The sequence below is a fragment of the Caretta caretta genome, chromosome 14, assembly GCF_965140235.1.
Source record: "Caretta caretta isolate rCarCar2 chromosome 14, rCarCar1.hap1, whole genome shotgun sequence".
Taxonomy (NCBI): Eukaryota; Metazoa; Chordata; order Testudines; family Cheloniidae; genus Caretta; species Caretta caretta.
The window spans coordinates 43,065,061-43,086,164 of record NC_134219.1 but is presented as its reverse complement, the minus strand read 5'-3'; the positions used below and the strand labels follow the sequence as shown (position 1 = coordinate 43,086,164).

General features: G+C 52.1%; 1 protein-coding gene across 1 annotated transcript in view; it reads left to right on the top strand.

The window, feature by feature from the left end:
- The window catches only part of LOC125621570 (butyrophilin subfamily 1 member A1-like), a 30,372-nt gene extending 10,901 nt beyond the window's left edge, over positions 1 to 19,471 (top strand). Inside the window, exons 7-11 of the mRNA XM_075119499.1 lie at positions 425 to 445; positions 3,789 to 3,809; positions 4,598 to 4,618; positions 15,488 to 15,547; positions 18,756 to 19,471. Of these exons, the coding sequence (XP_074975600.1) occupies positions 425 to 445; positions 3,789 to 3,809; positions 4,598 to 4,618; positions 15,488 to 15,547; positions 18,756 to 19,270 (638 nt within the window). The 3' untranslated portion in view covers positions 19,271 to 19,471. The remainder of the gene's footprint in view (positions 1 to 424; positions 446 to 3,788; positions 3,810 to 4,597; positions 4,619 to 15,487; positions 15,548 to 18,755) is intronic.
- The last annotated feature ends 1,633 nt before the right edge of the window (positions 19,472 to 21,104 follow it).

Sequence of the window (21,104 nt, the reverse complement as noted above, 5' to 3'; positions counted from 1 at the left end):
CCTTTAAAAATCTGGCCCTAATTCCCTAGGGAATTCAAAACTTTCAGAACTGTAAATCCATGCAGATAATCAGATATTTTTTGATACTTTACCCTAGTGTAGACACGAAATGAGCCCAAATGTCTACACCACAGTTTTACAGGCCCCCAGCCCATGTCTTGTGAGCCTGGTTAGCTGCCATGGGTCAATTGGGGGTATTCAGCTGCTGTGTAGCCGCACCCTATGGGACTTGGCAGGTGCTCCATGCCCTGCCTGTGGGTTGGAAAGGGACTCTTCTCTCCAGACCTCCGTAGTTTGCCTGCCCATTGCCTGGATCAATGGGTATGAGAGGGACAGGCTGCATGATGGGAGGCTGGGGCTGGTTCCATCCTCGAAGAGATGCACTTAATTAGTGTGTATTTGTTTCTGATTCTTTGTTACCTAGACGATCTTCAAAGTGAACTTGGTGAGTGTTTCTATTTCTCGAATGCAGCCTTTTCCGTGGTGTTGAAACTATCTCTGGATCTCTCGATCTCTCACCCTTCCGCCAGGTGGAGTCGGCAGCACCAAGGACTGGGTTCAGTGTCAAAGGTTCCTCTTAGCAACACAAAAGAGAAAAACTTTGAGACCCCACCCAATAATCTGGGCACATTTCACTCCTGAGCCTTTTCAAAGCTCTACAATGGCCCCTTTAAGGCTTATAGCGGCACAGCCGTACCCCTGCAGCTGCCCTGCAATGGGCTCTCCCGTGTAGCCGCTCTATGCCGACCTCCCACCAGCATAATTTAAGCCCCCCCAACGAGCGGCAGTAGCTATGTCGGTGGGAGAGTGTCTCCCGCCAACATAGCACTGTCCACACCGGTGCTTTTGTCGGTGAAACTTTTGTCAGTCAGGGGCCTGCTTTCTTCTTTCCCTGACTGACAAAAGTTTTACTGACAAAAGTGCTAGTGGAGACACAGGGTAAGAGACAAAACTGCCCACTCACCCGCCCTGAGTGTAACAAAAGAAAACTTTTATTACAAGGTAAAGGGAACCCAGCATTGTTTTGGGAAAACACCACAGCCATGATTCGAAAGCATGTAACCCTAAGCAAACCCCCACCCCACAGTACATTGGGCAGTGTTCTTTGCCTCAGTTTCCCACCTTGCCGTTTGAAAATCCAATGAGCGAATGACCTGTAACACACCACTCCCCTCTCCCGCCGCTGCAGCCCACTCACAGGTGGTTGTTCTTAATCAGCCAAGACCCAGAGTTCAGAGGTGACCTCACATGGCTTCACCTCCCACCCCTGAAAGGCGTCTGTGTGCGGGGGGGGTGGGGCCATTGAGCAACACGTCCGCTGCTGCTTCCACCTCTGCAACTGGCTTGCTGCTGCTGCTGTCGCTGTCACCACTGGCCATCGGTGCCGACAGTCCTGCAGCACCCAGGGGGAAAAGTTTGTGGGTGCTCTGCACCCACCCGCAGCCAAGTTCCCCCCTCCCACCAGCGCATCTCACCCATTGAGGGCCTCGCTGACCAACTCTTCCCCCTCCCTCCCAGTGCCTGCTGCCTGCCGCAAAACAGCTGTTTCACGGCACTCAGAATTCTCTGGGAAGAAGGGGGAGGAGGCGGGGAAAAGGCGAGGTGGGGACGGGGTCTTCGGGAAGGGAGTGGAATGAGGTGGGGCGGGGGCGGAGCAGGGGTGGGGACTTGGGGCAGGGGTGGAATGGGGGGGTGGAGCAGGGGTGGGAAGAGGTGGGGTAGGGGTTTGGGGGAAGGGGTGGAGTGGGGGCGAGGCCTGGGGTGGAGCAGGGGGTCGAGCACCCACTGGCCAGAGGGGAAGTCGGCACCTAGGCCCCTGGCTGCTCACTGCCTCCCATCCCTGAAAAAGGGTGAGGGACATCGAGCAACGCCTCTGCTGCCACTCCTGCCTCTGGAACTGGCTCGCGGCGGCTGCTGTCTCTGCCCCGCTGGCTGATGTCTCTGCCGCGGGTTCTGCTGGTTTCTCTGCTGCTGTTCCCTCTGCCACCGCTCAGCTCCACTGGGGTTACCACGGCTGCTGCTGGCCACCCACTGCCACTTCCGCAATGGCGCCTTCTGAGGTTCCCCGACCTGCCCAGGGGCTCCAGCAGGCCGTGTCTCCTGCTGCGTCTCCAGGCTGTTCCCTGCAGCCCTGTCCCCACACCAGGTCTGCGACTTGGCCCCAGGCCTCCTCATCAATGGTTTCAGCTCTTGCAACCACTGAACTGAAACAAGGGCTCTCCATGGAGTCTAATCAGCTCTGGCTTTCAACACGGGAGAGGGGAGGGGAGGGTCAAATGGTACCTAGGGCTCTCGAAGGGGAATTCATAGCATCAGGCAGGAATGCCTGTCCCCACCCCCTCTGATTTTCACTGGGCTTTGGCATCTCTGCCCCCTGTTTAGCCAGTGAGTTTTAATTCAGGGTGTGACTGTGACACACCCAGGGTACAATCCAGAGTAATGGGTAGCTGTGTCAGTCCCACCCTGCAACCTGGGTGCCCTGTACAATGCTCTGCCTCTGTAGCCTCCTACCTGGACGACTCACAAACAGCCTCCAGTGGGGCTGGATTCTTTAATTGACTTGCAGATTAACACCAAGGCCTTAGACTGGCATCAGAAGGGGACTGGGAGCCAGTGAAGGGACTGGAACATGGGCCTGATGGGTTCACTGTGGCCTAAGCCCTGGAGAAGGCCGGCAGCTGCATTCGGTACCAGCTGGAGCCTTCACACTCAGCTGTAGATTCAGTGATCTACAGCCTGGTGGTGGCAGAGGCAGGGATCACTGTGGCCAGATTCTTGCCCACAGGATGATGCAGAGTTTCCCAGTGAGCTGAGATGTTTAGACACTGATGCTACCTGGTCAACTAGGCCTAGGGAAGGGTCACATGGGACCTGAGTCTTTGCATCTTGACTTTGGTGAATGGGGGCTGTACAAATTCCCAGGAATGAAGGGGAGAGTCTTATCTAGTTCTACAAAATGTGTCTCAGCTTCTGAATCACTTTGCTCTTGCCTGGGTTCAGCTTAAGCCAGCTGCTCTTCATCCCAGAGCCCTGGTGTTCCTGCATTTGTAAATCCTTGAAAATAGTCAGTTACTGTTGGACACTTAACTCTAGTGTGGCCACATGGTTAGTAAAACCATGAATGAAATGTTTGGTGTTTAGGGGCCAGGCGTTCATATCATGAAAACACTCCTTTAAATCTCCATTAACTAGAAATCTTCTTAAATAATTTGTATTTCCATCTGTTTGCTTTATTTCATTTCTTTAGGGAAACATCTTGGAGAAATCAGTAAATTCAATTTTTCTCCACATAGAACCTTTTCCATTAAGTTGTTTGCTGTTTTATTATTTATGATGATCATTATTCAAGAGAGATCAATTTGAGTATCACATGAAATATCAGGGATAATGTATTGATAATTATTCAGTATGTGGGTAAGAGAAAACCAGAAAGAAAATGTTCTTTGAAATGTATCTTCTCGGAGGCTGAAATCCACATGGTGCTGAAGGCACCATGACATGGGGGACCAGGAGGACTCTGTGCCCTCAAATGTCCTCTTGCCTCATCTGACAAGTAAATAATTTGGTCCAATGTGGATCTTGTGTGTAATTATATTGGAGGAGGAGTTGTTCATTTTTTCATTGAATGTTAAAAGGAAACTGGGATGAGATTAAGCCTGATCAGTTTCACCCCAACTGGTAATATGGAAAGTGAGACAGGATATTCAACTTTCACAAAACTCAGACAACTGTATATCCATGAGAAAAATGCTCCTAATAATAATTTATATTTATTTCTGTTTTTTTAGGGAACCGTGATACACAAATCAGTAAGTGTTGTGCCCTTTTCTCCAACAAGGAAAACTTTGTACAAATTTGTCTCCTCATATTTTATTTTTTAAATGAGAAAAACATGAATGCCCTGATGCTGCACCACGAACATCAGTTAGAGCTGTGCCTTTGATTTCAACGAGTGTAGGATCCAACGCTAAATGCACAAGTCACATCACTAAAAGAATAATGTTGATAATTTTAGGGTGCAATATTACATTCCGTGCACTCCTAAAGCTCCCAGCAAAGTGAATGGGAACATGGAATATGCAAGGAATCGGCATTGGGCTCTAAGGGTAGCTTTTTAAAGGTATTTGGACACCTAATGCCAATTGAAATCAGTGGGAGTTAGGAACCTAAATACCTTTAAAAATCTGGCCCTAATTCCCTAGGGAATTCAAAACTTTCAGAACTGTAAATCCATGCAGATAATCAGTTATTTTTTGATACTTTACTCTAGTGTAGACACAAAATGAGCCCAAGTGTCTACACCACAATTTTACAGGCCCCCAGCCCATGTCTTGTGAACCTAGTTAGCTGCCATGGGTCAATTGGGGGTATTCAGTTGCTGTGTAGCCGCACCCTATGGGACTTGGCAGGTGCTCCGTGCCCTGCCTGTGGGTTGGAAAGGGACTCTTCTCTCCAGACCTCAGTAGTTTCCCTGCCCATTGCCTGGATGAATGGGTTTGAGAGGGACAGGCTGCATGATGGGAGGCTGGGGTTGATTCCATCCTGGAAGAGATGCACTTAATTAGTGTGTATTTGTTTCTGATTCTTTGTTACCTAGATGATCTTCAAAGTGAACTTGGTGAGTGTTTCTATTTCTCGAATGCAGCCTTTTCCGTGGTGTTGAAACTATCTCTGGATCTATCAATCTCTCACCCTTCCGCCAGGTGGAGTCGGCAGCACCAAGGACTGGGTGCAGTGTCAAGGGTTCCTCTTAGCAATACAAAACAGAAAAACCTTGAGACCCCACCCAATAATCTGGGCAAATTTAACTCCTGAGCCTTTTTAAGACTCTATAATGGCCCCTTTAAGGCTTATAGCGGCACAGCCGTACCCCTGCAGCTGCCCTGCAATGGGCTCTCCCGTGTAGCCGCTCTATGCCGACCTCCCACCAGCATAATTTAACCCCCCGCAACGAGCGGCAGTAGCTATGTCGGTGGGAGAGTGTCTCCCGCCAACATAGCACTGTCCACACCGGTGCTTTTGTCGGTGAAACTTTTGTCAGTCGGGGGCCTGCTTTCTTCTTTCCCTGACTGACAAAAGTTTTACTGACAAATGTGCTAGTTTATGCACAGGATAAGAGACAAAACTGCCCACTCACCCGCCCTGAGTACAACAAAAGAAAACTTTTATTACAAGGTAAAGGGAACCTAGCATTGTTTTGGGAAAACACCACAGCCATGATTCGAAAGCATGTAACCCTAAGCAAACCCCCACCCCACAGTACATTGGGCAGTGTTCTTTGCCTCAGTTTCCCACCTTGCCGTTTGAAAATCCAATGAGCGAATGACCTGTAACACACCACTCCCCTCTCCCGCCGCTGCAGCCCACTCACAGGTGGTTGTTCTTAATCAGCCAAGACCCAGAGTTCAGAGGTGACCTCACATGGCTTCACCTCCCACCCCTGAAAGGCGTCTGTGTGTGGGGGGGGTGGGGGGCATTGAGCAACACGTCCGCTGCTGCTTCCACCTCTGCAACTGGCTTGCTGCTGCTGCTGTCGCTGTCACCACTGGCCATCGGTGCCGACAGTCCTGCAGCACCCAGGGGGAAAAGTTTGTGGGTGCTCTGCACCCACCCGCAGCCAAGTTCCCCCCTCCCACCAGCGCATCTCACCCATTGAGGGCCTCGCTGACCAACTCTTCCCCCTCCCTCCCAGTGCCTGCTGCCTGCCGCAAAACAGCTGTTTCACGGCACTCAGAATTCTCTGGGAAGAAGGGGGAGGAGGCGGGGAAAAGGCGAGGTGGGGACGGGGTCTTCGGGAAGGGAGTGGAATGAGGTGGGGCGGGGGCGGAGCAGGGGTGGGGACTTGGGGCAGGGGTGGAATGGGGGGGTGGAGCAGGGGTGGGAAGAGGTGGGGTAGGGGTTTGGGGGAAGGGGTGGAGTGGGGGCGAGGCCTGGGGTGGAGCAGGGGGTCGAGCACCCACTGGCCAGAGGGGAAGTCGGCACCTAGGCCCCTGGCTGCTCACTGCCTCCCATCCCTGAAAAAGGGTGAGGGACATCGAGCAACGCCTCTGCTGCCACTCCTGCCTCTGGAACTGGCTCGCGGCGGCTGCTGTCTCTGCCCCGCTGGCTGATGTCTCTGCCGCGGGTTCTGCTGGTTTCTCTGCTGCTGTTCCCTCTGCCACCGCTCAGCTCCACTGGGGTTACCACGGCTGCTGCTGGCCACCCACTGCCACTTCCGCAATGGCGCCTTCTGAGGTTCCCCGACCTGCCCAGGGGCTCCAGCAGGCCGTGTCTCCTGCTGCGTCTCCAGGCTGTTCCCTGCAGCCCTGTCCCCACACCAGGTCTGCGACTTGGCCCCAGGCCTCCTCATCAATGGTTTCAGCTCTTGCAACCACTGAACTGAAACAAGGGCTCTCCATGGAGTCTAATCAGCTCTGGCTTTCAACACGGGAGAGGGGAGGGGAGGGTCAAATGGTACCTAGGGCTCTCGAAGGGGAATTCATAGCATCAGGCAGGAATGCCTGTCCCCACCCCCTCTGATTTTCACTGGGCTTTGGCATCTCTGCCCCCTGTTTAGCCAGTGAGTTTTAATTCAGGGTGTGACTGTGACACACCCAGGGTACAATCCAGAGTAATGGGTAGCTGTGTCAGTCCCACCCTGCAACCTGGGTGCCCTGTACAATGCTCTGCCTCTGTAGCCTCCTACCTGGACGACTCACAAACAGCCTCCAGTGGGGCTGGATTCTTTAATTGACTTGCAGATTAACACCAAGGCCTTAGACTGGCATCAGAAGGGGACTGGGAGCCAGTGAAGGGACTGGAACATGGGCCTGATGGGTTCACTGTGGCCTAAGCCCTGGAGAAGGCCGGCAGCTGCATTCGGTACCAGCTGGAGCCTTCACACTCAGCTGTAGATTCAGTGATCTACAGCCTGGTGGTGGCAGAGGCAGGGATCACTGTGGCCAGATTCTTGCCCACAGGATGATGCAGAGTTTCCCAGTGAGCTGAGATGTTTAGACACTGATGCTACCTGGTCAACTAGGCCTAGGGAAGGGTCACATGGGACCTGAGTCTTTGCATCTTGACTTTGGTGAATGGGGGCTGTACAAATTCCCAGGAATGAAGGGGAGAGTCTTATCTAGTTCTACAAAATGTGTCTCAGCTTCTGAATCACTTTGCTCTTGCCTGGGTTCAGCTTAAGCCAGCTGCTCTTCATCCCAGAGCCCTGGTGTTCCTGCATTTGTAAATCCTTGAAAATAGTCAGTTACTGTTGGACACTTAACTCTAGTGTGGCCACATGGTTAGTAAAACCATGAATGAAATGTTTGGTGTTTAGGGGCCAGGCGTTCATATCATGAAAACACTCCTTTAAATCTCCATTAACTAGAAATCTTCTTAAATAATTTGTATTTCCATCTGTTTGCTTTATTTCATTTCTTTAGGGAAACATCTTGGAGAAATCAGTAAATTCAATTTTTCTCCACATAGAACCTTTTCCATTAAGTTGTTTGCTGTTTTATTATTTATGATGATCATTATTCAAGAGAGATCAATTTGAGTATCACATGAAATATCAGGGATAATGTATTGATAATTATTCAGTATGTGGGTAAGAGAAAACCAGAAAGAAAATGTTCTTTGAAATGTATCTTCTCGGAGGCTGAAATCCACATGGTGCTGAAGGCACCATGACATGGGGGACCAGGAGGACTCTGTGCCCTCAAATGTCCTCTTGCCTCATCTGACAAGTAAATAATTTGGTCCAATGTGGATCTTGTGTGTAATTATATTGGAGGAGGAGTTGTTCATTTTTTCATTGAATGTTAAAAGGAAACTGGGATGAGATTAAGCCTGATCAGTTTCACCCCAACTGGTAATATGGAAAGTGAGACACGATATTCAACTTTCACAAAACTCAGACAACTGTATATCCATGAGAAAAATGCTCCTAATAATAATTTATATTTATTTCTGTTTTTTTAGGGAACCGTGATACACAAATCAGTAAGTGTTGTGCCCTTTTCTCCAACAAGGAAAACTTTGTACAAATTTGTCTCCTCATATTTTATTTTTTAAATGAGAAAAACATGAATGCCCTGATGCTGCACCACGAACATCAGTTAGAGCTGTGCCTTTGATTTCAACGAGTGTAGGATCCAACGCTAAATGCACAAGTCACATCACTAAAAGAATAATGTTGATAATTTTAGGGTGCAATATTACATTCCGTGCACTCCTAAAGCTCCCAGCAAAGTGAATGGGAACATGGAATATGCAAGGAATCGGCATTGGGCTCTAAGGGTAGCTTTTTAAAGGTATTTGGACACCTAATGCCAATTGAAATCAGTGGGAGTTAGGAACCTAAATACCTTTAAAAATCTGGCCCTAATTCCCTAGGGAATTCAAAACTTTCAGAACTGTAAATCCATGCAGATAATCAGTTATTTTTTGATACTTTACTCTAGTGTAGACACAAAATGAGCCCAAGTGTCTACACCACAATTTTACAGGCCCCCAGCCCATGTCTTGTGAACCTAGTTAGCTGCCATGGGTCAATTGGGGGTATTCAGTTGCTGTGTAGCCGCACCCTATGGGACTTGGCAGGTGCTCCGTGCCCTGCCTGTGGGTTGGAAAGGGACTCTTCTCTCCAGACCTCAGTAGTTTCCCTGCCCATTGCCTGGATGAATGGGTTTGAGAGGGACAGGCTGCATGATGGGAGGCTGGGGTTGATTCCATCCTGGAAGAGATGCACTTAATTAGTGTGTATTTGTTTCTGATTCTTTGTTACCTAGATGATCTTCAAAGTGAACTTGGTGAGTGTTTCTATTTCTCGAATGCAGCCTTTTCCGTGGTGTTGAAACTATCTCTGGATCTATCAATCTCTCACCCTTCCGCCAGGTGGAGTCGGCAGCACCAAGGACTGGGTGCAGTGTCAAAGGTTCCTCTTAGCCATACAAACCAGAAAAACCTTAAGACCCCACCCAATAATCTGGGCACATTTAACTCCTGAGCCTTTTTAAGGCTCTACAATGGCCCCTTTAAGGATTATAGCAGCACAGCCGTACCCCTGCAGCTGCCCTGCAATGGGCTCTCCCGTGTAGCCGCTCTATGCCGACCTCCCACCAGCATAATTTAACCCCCCCCAACGAGCGGCAGTAGCTATGTCGGTGGGAGAGTGTCTCCCGCCAACATAGCACTGTCCACACCGGTGCTTTTGTCGGTGAAACTTTTGTCAGTCGGGGGCCTGCTTTCTTCTTTCCCTGACTGACAAAAGTTTTACTGACAAAAGTGCTAGTTTATGCACAGGATAAGAGACAAAACTGCCCACTCACCCGCCCTGAGTACAACAAAAGAAAACTTTTATTACAAGGCAAAGGGAACCCAGCATTATTTTGGGAAAACACCACAGCCATGATTCGAAAGCATGTAACCCTAAGCAAACCCCCACCCCACAGTACATTGGGCAGTGTTCTTTGCCTCAGTTTCCCACCTTGCCGTTTGAAAATCCAATGAGCGAATGACCTGTAACACACCACTCCCCTCTCCCGCCGCTGCAGCCCACTCACAGGTGGTTGTTCTTAATCAGCCAAGACCCAGAGTTCAGAGGTGACCTCACATGGCTTCACCTCCCACCCCTGAAAGGCGTCTGTGTGTGGGGGGGGTGGGGGGCATTGAGCAACACGTCCGCTGCGCTTCCACCTCTGCAACTGGCTTGCTGCTGCTGCTGTCGCTGTCACCACTGGCCATCGGTGCCGACAGTCCTGCAGCACCCAGGGGGAAAAGTTTGTGGGTGCTCTGCACCCACCCGCAGCCAAGTTCCCCCCTCCCACCAGCGCATCTCACCCATTGAGGGCCTCGCTGACCAACTCTTCCCCCTCCCTCCCAGTGCCTGCTGCCTGCCGCAAAACAGCTGTTTCACGGCACTCAGAATTCTCTGGGAAGAAGGGGGAGGAGGCGGGGAAAAGGCGAGGTGGGGACGGGGTCTTCGGGAAGGGAGTGGAATGAGGTGGGGCGGGGGCGGAGCAGGGGTGGGGACCTGGGGCAGGGGTGGAATGGGGGGGTGGAGCAGGGGTGGGAAGAGGTGGGGTAGGGGTTTGGGGGAAGGGGTGGAGTGGGGGCGAGGCCTGGGGTGGAGCAGGGGGTCGAGCACCCACTGGCCAGAGGGGAAGTCGGCACCTAGGCCCCTGGCTGCTCACTGCCTCCCATCCCTGAAAAAGGGTGAGGGACATCGAGCAACGCCTCTGCTGCCACTCCTGCCTCTGGAACTGGCTCGCGGCGGCTGCTGTCTCTGCCCCGCTGGCTGATGTCTCTGCCGCGGGTTCTGCTGGTTTCTCTGCTGCTGTTCCCTCTGCCACCGCTCAGCTCCACTGGGGTTACCACGGCTGCTGCTGGCCACCCACTGCCACTTCCGCAATGGCGCCTTCTGAGGTTCCCCGACCTGCCCAGGGGCTCCAGCAGGCCGTGTCTCCTGCTGCGTCTCCAGGCTGTTCCCTGCAGCCCTGTCCCCACACCAGGTCTGCGACTTGGCCCCAGGCCTCCTCATCAATGGTTTCAGCTCTTGCAACCACTGAACTGAAACAAGGGCTCTCCATGGAGTCTAATCAGCTCTGGCTTTCAACACGGGAGAGGGGAGGGGAGGGTCAAATGGTACCTAGGGCTCTCGAAGGGGAATTCATAGCATCAGGCAGGAATGCCTGTCCCCACCCCCTCTGATTTTCACTGGGCTTTGGCATCTCTGCCCCCTGTTTAGCCAGTGAGTTTTAATTCAGGGTGTGACTGTGACACACCCAGGGTACAATCCAGAGTAATGGGTAGCTGTGTCAATCCCACCCTGCAACCTGGGTGCCCTGTACAACGCTCTGCCTCTGTAGCCTCCTACCTGGACGACTCACAAACAGCCTCCAGTGGGGCTGGATTCTTTAATTGACTTGCAGATTAACACCAAGGCCTTAGACTGGCATCAGAAGGGGACTGGGAGCCAGTGAAGGGACTGGAACATGGGTCTGATGGGTTCACTGTGGCCTAAGCCCTGGAGAAGGCCGGCAGCTGCATTCGGTACCAGCTGGAGCCTTCACACTCAGCTGTAGATTCAGTGATCTACAGCCTGGTGGTGGCAGAGGCAGGGATCACTGTGGCCAGATTCTTGCCCACAGGATGATGCAGAGTTTCCCAGTGAGCTGAGATGTTTAGACACTGATGCTACCTGGTCAACTAGGCCTAGGGAAGGGTCACATGGGACCTGAGTCTTTGCATCTCGACTTTGGTGAATGGGGGCTGTACAAATTCCCAGGAATGAAGGGGAGAGTCTTATCTAGTTCTACAAAATGTGTCTCAGCTTCTGAATCACTTTGCTCTTGCCTGGGTTCAGCTTAAGCCAGCTGCTCTTCATCCCAGAGCCCTGGTGTTCCTGCTTTTGTAAATCCTTGAAAATAGTCAGTTACTGTTGGACACTTAACTCTAGTGTGGCCACATGGTTAGTAAAACCATGAATGAAATGTTTGGTGTTTAGGGGCCAGGCGTTCATATCATGAAAACACTCCTTTAAATCTCCATTAACTAGAAATCTTCTTAAATAATTTGTATTTCCATCTGTTTGCTTTATTTCATTTCTTTAGGGAAACATCTTGGAGAAATCAGTAAATTCAATTTTTCTCCACATAGAACCTTTTCCATTAAGTTGTTTGCTGTTTTATTATTTATGATGATCATTATTCAAGAGAGATCAATTTGAGTATCACATGAAATATCAGGGATAATGTATTGATAATTATTCAGTATGTGGGTAAGAGAAAACCAGAAAGAAAATGTTCTTTGAAATAACAAAAGGAGTACTTGTGGCACCTTAGAGACTAACCAATTTATTAGAGCATAAGCTTTCGTGAGCTACAGCTCACTTCCTCAGATGCATATCGTGGAAACTGCAGCAGGCTTTATATATACACAGAGAATATGAAACAATACCTCCTCCCACCCCACTGTCCTGCTGGTAATAGCTTATCTAAAGTGATCATCAGGTGGGCCATTTCCAGCACAAATCCAGGTTTTCTCACCCTCCACCCCCCCACACAAATTCACTCTCCTGCTGGTGATAGCCCATCCAAAGTGACAACTCTTTACACAATGTGCATGACAATCAAGTTGGGCTATTTCCTGCACAAATCCAGGTTTTCTCACATCCCCCCCCCACCCCCATACACACACAAACTCACTCTCCTGCTGGTAATAGCTCATCCAAACTAACACGGCTGTTACTCTGAAACCGTTCTTTGAAATGTATCTTCTCGGAGGCTGAAATCCACATGGTGCTGAAGGCACCATGACATGGGGGACCAGGAGGACTCTGTGCCCTCAAATGTCCTCTTGCCTCATCTGACAAGTAAATAATTTGGTCCAATGTGGATCTTGTGTGTAATTATATTGGAGGAGGAGTTGTTCATTTTTTCATTGAATGTTAAAAGGAAACTGCGATGAGATTAAGCCTGATCAATTTCACCCCAACTGGTTCTATGAAAAGTGAGACATGATGTTCAACTTTCACAAAACTCAGACAACCGTATATCCATGAGAAAAATGCTCCTAATAATGATTTATATTTATTTCTGTTTTTTAGGGAACCGTGATACACAAATCAGTAAGTGTTGTGCCCTTTTCTCCAACAAGGAAAACTTTGTACTAATTTGTCTCCTCGTGTTTTATTTTTTAAATGAGAAAAACATGAATGCCCTGATGCTGCACCACGAACATCAGTTAGAGCTGTGCCTTTGATTTCAACGAGTGTAGGATCCAACGCTAAATGCAGAAGTCACATCACTAAAAGAATAATGTTGATAATTTTAGGGTGCAATATTACATTCCGTGCACTCCTAAAGCTCCCAGCAAAGTGAATGGGAACATGGAATATGCAAGGAATCGGCATTGGGCTCTAAGGGTAGCTTTTTAAAGGTATTTGGACACCTAATGCCAATTGAAATCAGTGGGAGTTAGGAACCTAAATACTTTTAAAAATCTGGCCCTAATTCTCTAGGGAATTCAGAAATTTCAATACTGTAAGTCCATGCAGATAATCAGTTATTTTTTGATACTTTAGTGTAGACACAAAATGAGCCCAAGTGTCTACACCACAATTTTACAGGCCCCCACCCCATGTCTTGTGAGCCTGGTTAGCTGCCATGGGTCAATTGGGGGTATTCAGTTGCTGTGTAGCCGCACCCTATGGGACTTTGCAGGTGCTCTGTTCCCTGCCTGTGGGTTGGAAAGGGACTCTTCTCCCCAGACCTCAGTAGTTTCCCTGCCATTGCCTGGATGAATGGGTTTGAGAGGGACAGGCTGCATGATGGGAGGCTGGGGCTGATTCCATCCTGGAAGAGATGCACTTAATTAGTGTGTATTTGTTTCTGATTCTTTGTTACCTAGATGATCTTCAAAGTGAACTTGGTGAGTGTTTCTATTTCTCGAATGCAGCCTTTTCCGTGCTGTTGAAACTATCTCTGGATCTATCAATCTCTCACCCTTCCGCCAGGTGGAGTCGGCAGCACCAAGGACTGCGTGCAGTGTCAAGGGTTCCTCTTAGCAATACAAAAGAGAAAAACCTTGAAACCCCACCCAATAATCTGGGCACATTTCACTCCTGAGCCTTTTTAAGGCTCTACAATGGCCCCTTTAAGGCTTATAGCGGCACAGCCGTACCCCTGCAGCTGCCCTGCAATGGGCTCTCCCGTGTAGCCGCTCTATGCCGACCTCCCACCAGCATAATTTAACCCCCCCCAACGAGCGGCAGTAGCTATGTCGGTGGGAGAGTGTCTCCCGCCAACATAGCACTGTCCACACCGGTGCTTTTGTCGGTGAAACTTTTGTCAATCAGGCGTGCTAGTGTAGATACAGGGTAAGATACAAAACTTCCCACTCACCCGCCCTGAGTATAACAAAAGAAACTTTTATTACAAGGCAAAGGGAACCCAGCATTGTTTTGGGGAAACACCACAGCCATGATTCAAAAGCATGTTACCCGAAGCAAACACCGGTGGGCACAGTACATTGGGCAGTGTCCTTTGCCTCAGTTTCCCACCTTGCCGTGTGAAAATCCGATGAGCGAGTGACCTGTAACACACCACTCCCCTCTCCCGCCACTGCAGCCCACTCACAGGTGGTTGTTCTTAATCAGCCAAGACCCAGAGTTCAGAGGTGCCCTCACATGGCTTCACCTCCCACCCCTGAATGGCGTCTGTGTGTTTGGGTGTGTGGGTGTGTGTGTGTGTTTGTGGTGGGGGGGCGGGGACATTGAGCAACATGTCCGCTGATCCGTCCACCTATGCAACTGGCTTGCTGCTGCTGCTCTCGCTGTTGCCACTGGCCATAGGTGCCGACAGCCCTGGAGCACCCACAAGGAAAAATTACCTGGTGCTCTGCACCCACCCACAGCCAAGGGCAAGGTGCCCACTGGCGGCCTCGCTGACCAACTTCTCCCCCTCCCTCCCAGTGCCTCCCACCTGCCGCAAAACAGCTGTTTCACAGCACTCAGGATGCTTTGGGAAGGAAGGGGAGGAGCGGGGATGTGACATGCTTGGGGGAGGAGGGGAAGAGGCAGGGTGGGGCCGGGGACTTCGGGAAGGGGGTGGAATGAGGTGAGGTGGGGTGGGGGCGGAGCAGGGGCCTCTGTAGCCTCCTCCCTGGACGGCTCACAAACAGCCTCCGCTGGGGCTGGATTCTTTAATTGATTTGCAGATTAAAACCAAGGCCTTAAACTGGCATCAGAAGGGGACTGGGAGTCAGTGAAGGGATTGGAACATGGGCCTGATGGGTTCACTGTGGCCTAAGCCCTGGAGAAGGCCGGCAGCTGCATTCGGTACCAGCTGGAGCCTTCACACTCAGCTGTAGATTCAGTGAGCGACAGTAACCCAGCCTGGCGGTGGCAGAGGCAGGGATCACTGGCCAGATTCCTGCCTCCAGGAAGAGGCAGAGTTTCCTAGGGCGGATTGGCGGGTAGCAATCGATCTATCGGGGGTTGATTTATCCCATCTAGTGTAGACGCGATAAATCAGTCCCTGAGCGCTCTCCTGTGAACTCCGGTTCTCCACCGCCGCGAGAGGCGCAAGCGGAGTCGACGGGGGAGCGGCAGCTATTGACTCGCCACCGTGAGGACACCGAAGTAAGTCGACCTGAATACGTCGACTTCAGCTACGCTATTCCCATAGCTGAAGTTGTGCATCTTAGGTCGATCTTCCCCGCACCCACCCCAGGGTAGCCCTGGGCCTAGTGAGCTGGGATGTTTAGACACTGATGCTACCTGGTCACCTAGTCTTTGCACCTCAACTTTGGTGAACGGGGGCTGTACAGATTCAATGAAATGAAGGGCAGAGTCTCATCTCGTTCTTCAAAATGTGTCCCTGCTTCTCAATCACTTTGCTCTTGCCCGGGTTCAGCTTAAGCCAGCTGCTCTTCATCCCAGAGCCCTGGTGTTGCTGCATTCACTCAGCTGAGTTCTCATCCCTCTCTCTGTGTTTGGTTTCAGACTGGAGAAGAAACATCGTCTGCCCAGGTAACTACAGCTCCTATTGCATCGATATCCAAAGCTCCCCTGCCCTGAGACTTCCAGTCCCCTTTTGTCATACAGTTAATATTTTTCACTAGCTCTTTGGGGCAGGGATGGCTCTGTACTAAGGTGAAAAGACTCAAAGGTTTGTGTGGCCAACGTTGTGATTTTGGGTGCCCAAGGAGCTCTTTTGTGCCCACTGGAAGCTCAGAGGATTCTCAGCGAGATGCTGTTAGAGTCCCTGATGGGGCTGGAGGCTCAGGGAGGGAGGGGTAGACAAAGGGCTTAGCCAGGGCCAGGTTAATGTCTAGGCTGCTCATTTCAATTTTCAGAAGCCCTAACAGGGTTGCATGTGCCCAGACAGCTGCTGCTGCTGCTCTAGCCGTGGCACAGGTACATGGCAGCCAGCAGGGCTTAGCACATTCACTGCACACAGACCCCCATAGGTCACACACAGAGATACCGAGACCCCATCACACACTGACTGCAACCCCCCAGACACACGGCAGGATCCAAGCTGCATGAGAAGCCAGTAAGGGCACAGAGAGAGCCAGTGTGCGCTCTGGAATTCCTTGGGGAAGATGGGGCAGGAGAGGAGTGGTATGGGGAGGGGTGAGGTTAGGGAGTGGGAGAGGAATAGAGGGATGCACAGGGGATTTCGGGAGTGGTCCCTGTGAGGAATGATTCTTCTTCCAGGGGCCACAGCTGAGGTTGGCTAGTCAAGTCCAGTGAAGACTGTGAGGCGGTTCAGAGGGACCTCTCCCCCCCAAAGCTGTGTGAAAGGGAAACCTGGTGGGATACGAAGTGCACTGGTGATAAATGAACATATCATGGAGGGGAAAAAATTGAGCGACTCATTCACATTACAGGGTTTGAAAATAAGTGCATCAGCAGCTCAGGGCTTGGCTACACTGGCAGCTGTAGAGCGTTTTGGGTTAAACCAGCCTTCGGAGAGCGCAGTAGGGGAAGCGCCGCAGTCTGTCCACACTGAGAGCTGACAGCGCAGGGGTGTGGCCACGTTGGCGGCGGCATTGGGAGCCGTGCATTATGGGCAGCTATCCCAGCATTCAAGTGGCTGCAGCGTGCTTTTCAAATGGGCGTGGGGTGGGGTGGAGTGTGTTGTGTGTATGTGGGGGGAGAGAGAGTGGGTTTTGGGGTGCTGAGAGTGTGTCAGCACGCTGTCTGTAAGTTCAGACCCCGCCTCTCTCTCCAGTTACTCAAAGCAAACAGTAGCTGTTTCTCCGAGCTGATAAGCAGCCGGGCCTCCAAAATGGAGCTTCGAAAGGGCCACTTCCGCATTCCAGCCGGAGTTCTCAACAAAGACAAGAGCAGTCACTTCAGTTAATGGGATGATGGGACGTTTCCGGAGGGCAATCAGAGCGCTGTAACGTTACTCCTCGTCCACACTGACGCTGCAGAGTCTCACCCAATACGCAGCAAACCTTATCCCTGCCGGGGAGGTGGAGGACCAGCCGCGCTCTAGCCAGGGAGTCGGAGCGCTCTTCGTGCCTTGCCAGTGTGGACGGGGAGTGAGGGAGAGCGCTCTGGGCGGCTCTATTGCGCTATAACATGCAGATGTAGCCAAGGCCTCAGTCATGCAACCTGGAAATCACTGTGGCCAGCTTGACAAAACCCTCTGCTCACTGCGCAGCTCTGGGGAAAAGGTCAAACAAAATCTGAGAATCCATAAAAGGGGGATGGTGAACAACATGGAGATATTATACAGCCGTTATAGAAATCAGTGTTTTGCCCTCATCGGGAGTACTGTGTTGGGTACTTCTCACCCCACCTCAGAAAGGGTATCGAAGAAGAAAAGGGGGCTCAGAGAACGGCAATGAGAATCAGCACGAGGAGAGATTGAGAAAACAGGGGGATTTTTACCTTTAAAAGAGAGGCGCAAGAGGGGACATGATACAAGTACAGAATATTGCACAACCCCCCTGAACAGAAGATGATTTAAGTTGAAATGTAAAACACTTGGTAGTTAGGAAATGCTAGTTTTATGCTGCCCTGTACGCCCTTAATTCTCACCCCTTGTGCATCCATCCTGGGCAGTGAAAGAATGAGGCAGGGGTCCTGTGGCAAAAACAGTGTGTGATCATGTAATTGGAGATTGTATCATAAAACACACACACGGGACACCGGCTAATGGGCCAACCCCAGGGACACAATATGTTGCCAGAGAACAGCAGGGTAGCGGGAGTGGAGAAAGGAGCTTTACAGGTAATAACAGCAGAGGTGAAAGGAAGCCAATATGCCCTGTTACGGCCCTACTGGCAAGCCGCAGCGGTGAGTTATATGGGCTCGTGGCTCCAGCAATATTGAGGGCCCGGCTCCACCAATGTTCGGGGCCAGGTCTCCCCCTGGCCCCACCCTGTCCCTGTGCCCCCTCCGAGTGTCCCCTGTTCCCCCCTTGTTGCCCCCCTTGCACCTCCCTGGGCCCCAGAGCAGAGTGTCCCTGTCTCTCCCCTGCAGCTCCTTGCTACCTCCCTGCATCATCTGCTGCCGCAGGGTCCTAGTGCCCCCATTTCACTAGTGGCAGGGCAGGCTGCCTTTCCCGCTCAGACCCTTTCATTTCCCGGCTGGACCCTCCACCAGCACAGGCCATCCCTGCCTGCAGTCACCGCTCCTGCCCCATGCTGGGCAAGGGCTGAGTGAGTGAGGGGTGTGTGTGTCTGTTAATATGTGTCTGCTGAGTTAGTCTGGTCTTTGCCAGAGTCAGACGGGAAGATGAACCTCGTGCTCCTTCTCCCCCAGCATTCCCCTTGCTCTCACGTAGGCTGAGGGTGCAGGGATGGGAGGCATCTATTCTCTCCCCATAGCAATGCTGTCTCTCATCTGGGAACGTGGGGTTTAAGATGGGAAACTGCAGGGAGAGGTGAGGCGTGTCAGTGAGCACTCAGGAGAGGGAGCTGTTTCTCACCACTCTGTGGGGCCCCCATGACACCTGGGACTCTAGTCCCCTCCCTGGAGAGATGTGGAGCAGGACAGGAAAGAGCCTGAGTCCCAGACCTGGCTCAAGTGACCCTTTGGCTGCATGGCTGGCCCATCTCTGCCCAGGGCGTGACTCTCCGCTGCACTGTGCTGACCTCTCAGAGCTGCTCCCCATTCAGAGCTGAGGGGTAAATCCTGGAGGAAGGAGATTCCCTGAGTCACTCCCCAGCTGGGGCAGATTCTGTCACTGACGCCATCAAACCCTCCCCCAGGGCCGAGCTCTGCCCCTCACGCTCTGATTCTCTCTCCCCAGCGAATGTGACTCTGGATCCAGACACGGCTCATCCCAAACTCGTCCTGTCTGAGGGTGGGAAAAGTGTGAGATGTGGAGACACGCGGCAGCGGCTGCCCGACACCCCTGAGAGATTTGACTATTGGGAATGTGTGCTGGGCTGTGAGGGATTCACCTCGGGGAGACATTGCTGGGAGGTGGAGGTGGGGGGTTGGGGATCCTGGGCTGTGGGGGTGGCCAGAGAGTCTGTGGGGAGGAAGGGGGTGATCAGCCTTAGCCCTGAGGGGGGGATCTGGGCTGTGGAGCAGTGGGGGGATCAGTTCCAGGCTCTCACCTCCCCTGAGACCCCCCTGACCCTGAGCCAGGCCCCCAGCAGGGTCTGGGTTTGTCTAGACTGTGACCGGGGGCAGGTGACATTTATCGATGCTGGTGCCGAGGCCCCGATCTTCACTTTCCCGCCGGGCTCCGTCCCTGGGGAGAGAATCCGCCCCTGGCTCCGGGTGTGGCGGGGATCCCAGCTCCGACTGCGTCCCTGAGACCCACAGCAGAGGGGGGAACCGAAAATCTTCATCTCTAGCCTCACGGCTCCTAGTCTCTATGACCTTGGAGGACTCCCATCTACCCAGCCCCTGGCGCCTCATCTCTATGGCCCCTGGAAGCTCCTTCCCCTCCCTCCCTGCAGTTCCAGGAGGCAGAGGGGGAGGGGGCGGAACCCCTGGGGCTGCAGGAGGGGCAGAGGGGCCCTGAGGGGCAGAGGTGGGGGCTGGGCAGGGGGCAGAACTAACAGCCGGGCTGGGGGCAGGCAGAGGTGGGGGCTGGGCAGGGACCCAGCATGAATCAATCAGGGTTTTGGGAGAAGCTGGAAGCTCTGCAGCAGCTGGGAGTATTTTGTGCAGATCTGTGGGATTAGATCTCGCTGGGGCAGCAAGAGGGGAAGGCAGAAAATCAGGGGAAAGAAGGGAGCAGCCAAGGGGGATGATCTGTGGGGGGGAGGAGAGTGGGAAAGACACAGGAAAATAAACAGGGATCACAAGTGAGGGCTAGAAAAATGCTGAGTAGAGAAGGAGAGTATGAAAGAAAAGGGAGAAGGAAAGGGAACATGAGAGGGACAGAGGGATTTATGACGTGTTACTGAAAGTGAGACTGTAACTCATTAATTCCCTATATTAATTCCTGGGCATTGGTGCTATTTTAGTGCCATTAAGCAAACTGCTCTGAGTAGCTGTGGATCTTCTTACAATATGCTGTGGTCATTAAACTCTGTCTTAGCTCCTTTTACTTTCCTGCTTTCCACCTACTTATTGTAAAATAAAAACACTACAAACCATTCTTGTTTCCTTCACCTTCATGTCCCAGCCGTAATTGTTGTGGGCAGCTCAAGAACGTGAGGTCCAACCTCAGGGCAGTTACAAAGCAGGGCACAAACCCCCCACTGGTTGTCTGTTCTGTATTTAGATTTCACTCACCAGGTATCAACCGTGAACCCCTCAAGCACTAAAACAGCCTTAACACGGGTGGCAGGTGAAGCTTCCCCTGGGGGAGGCTAGTTCCCTGTCCCACCTCTTGCAACCCCATTCCACCCCGGTGCCCCCCCAGGCCCTGTCCCCACTTCACCGCAGGCCCTGCCCAGCCACCACCATTCACTGCATCACTCTCCTGCCCATGTGAGGGCAGCGTTGATAAGGGATGCAGCAAGGGGGGAGGGCTCTTGACGGGGAGGAGGGGTGAGGAAGGATGCGGAGCAGGTTGGGGGTCTTGCGGGCAGGGGATGGGTGAAAGGAGGGACACAGCAACGTGGGGATCTCACGGGGCGATGGAGTAGAGGAGGGACATGAGTGAGGTATGGGGAGTCTCACGGGCAAGGAGATGGAGGAGAGGAGGGACACAGTGAGTGATGGGTAGAGGCATCTTGTGGGTAGGGGGGTGGATGAGAGGAGGGACAGGGTGCGCTGGGCAGTCTTGCGGGGAGGGTTGAGGAGAGGAGGGACACAGTGACCCGTGGGCTGGGAGATCTTGCAGGGGCTGGGGGATGAGGAGGGATGGGGCAAGTGGCAGTTGGGGGGGGATTTTGTTGGGGGGGTGAAGGAAAGGAGGGTCATGGAGAGCAGTGGGGGAAGGATCTCACAGGGGATGGGGTGGAGGTGAGGAGGCACACAGTGAGCAGCGGGCAGGCGTTTCACGGGGGGGGTGAGGAAGAATGTGGTGAGTGGCAGGCGGGGGGGGCGGTCTCGCGGGGGTGAGGAGGGATGTGGCAGGCAGGGCCCTCTGAATGAGACACCCACGTGGAAAGTTGGGGGTAGTTAATTCAGATAGGAAAGCAAGACGTGATATGGATAGTATCAGAAACCACCACTGGTAGCTAAACCTGAT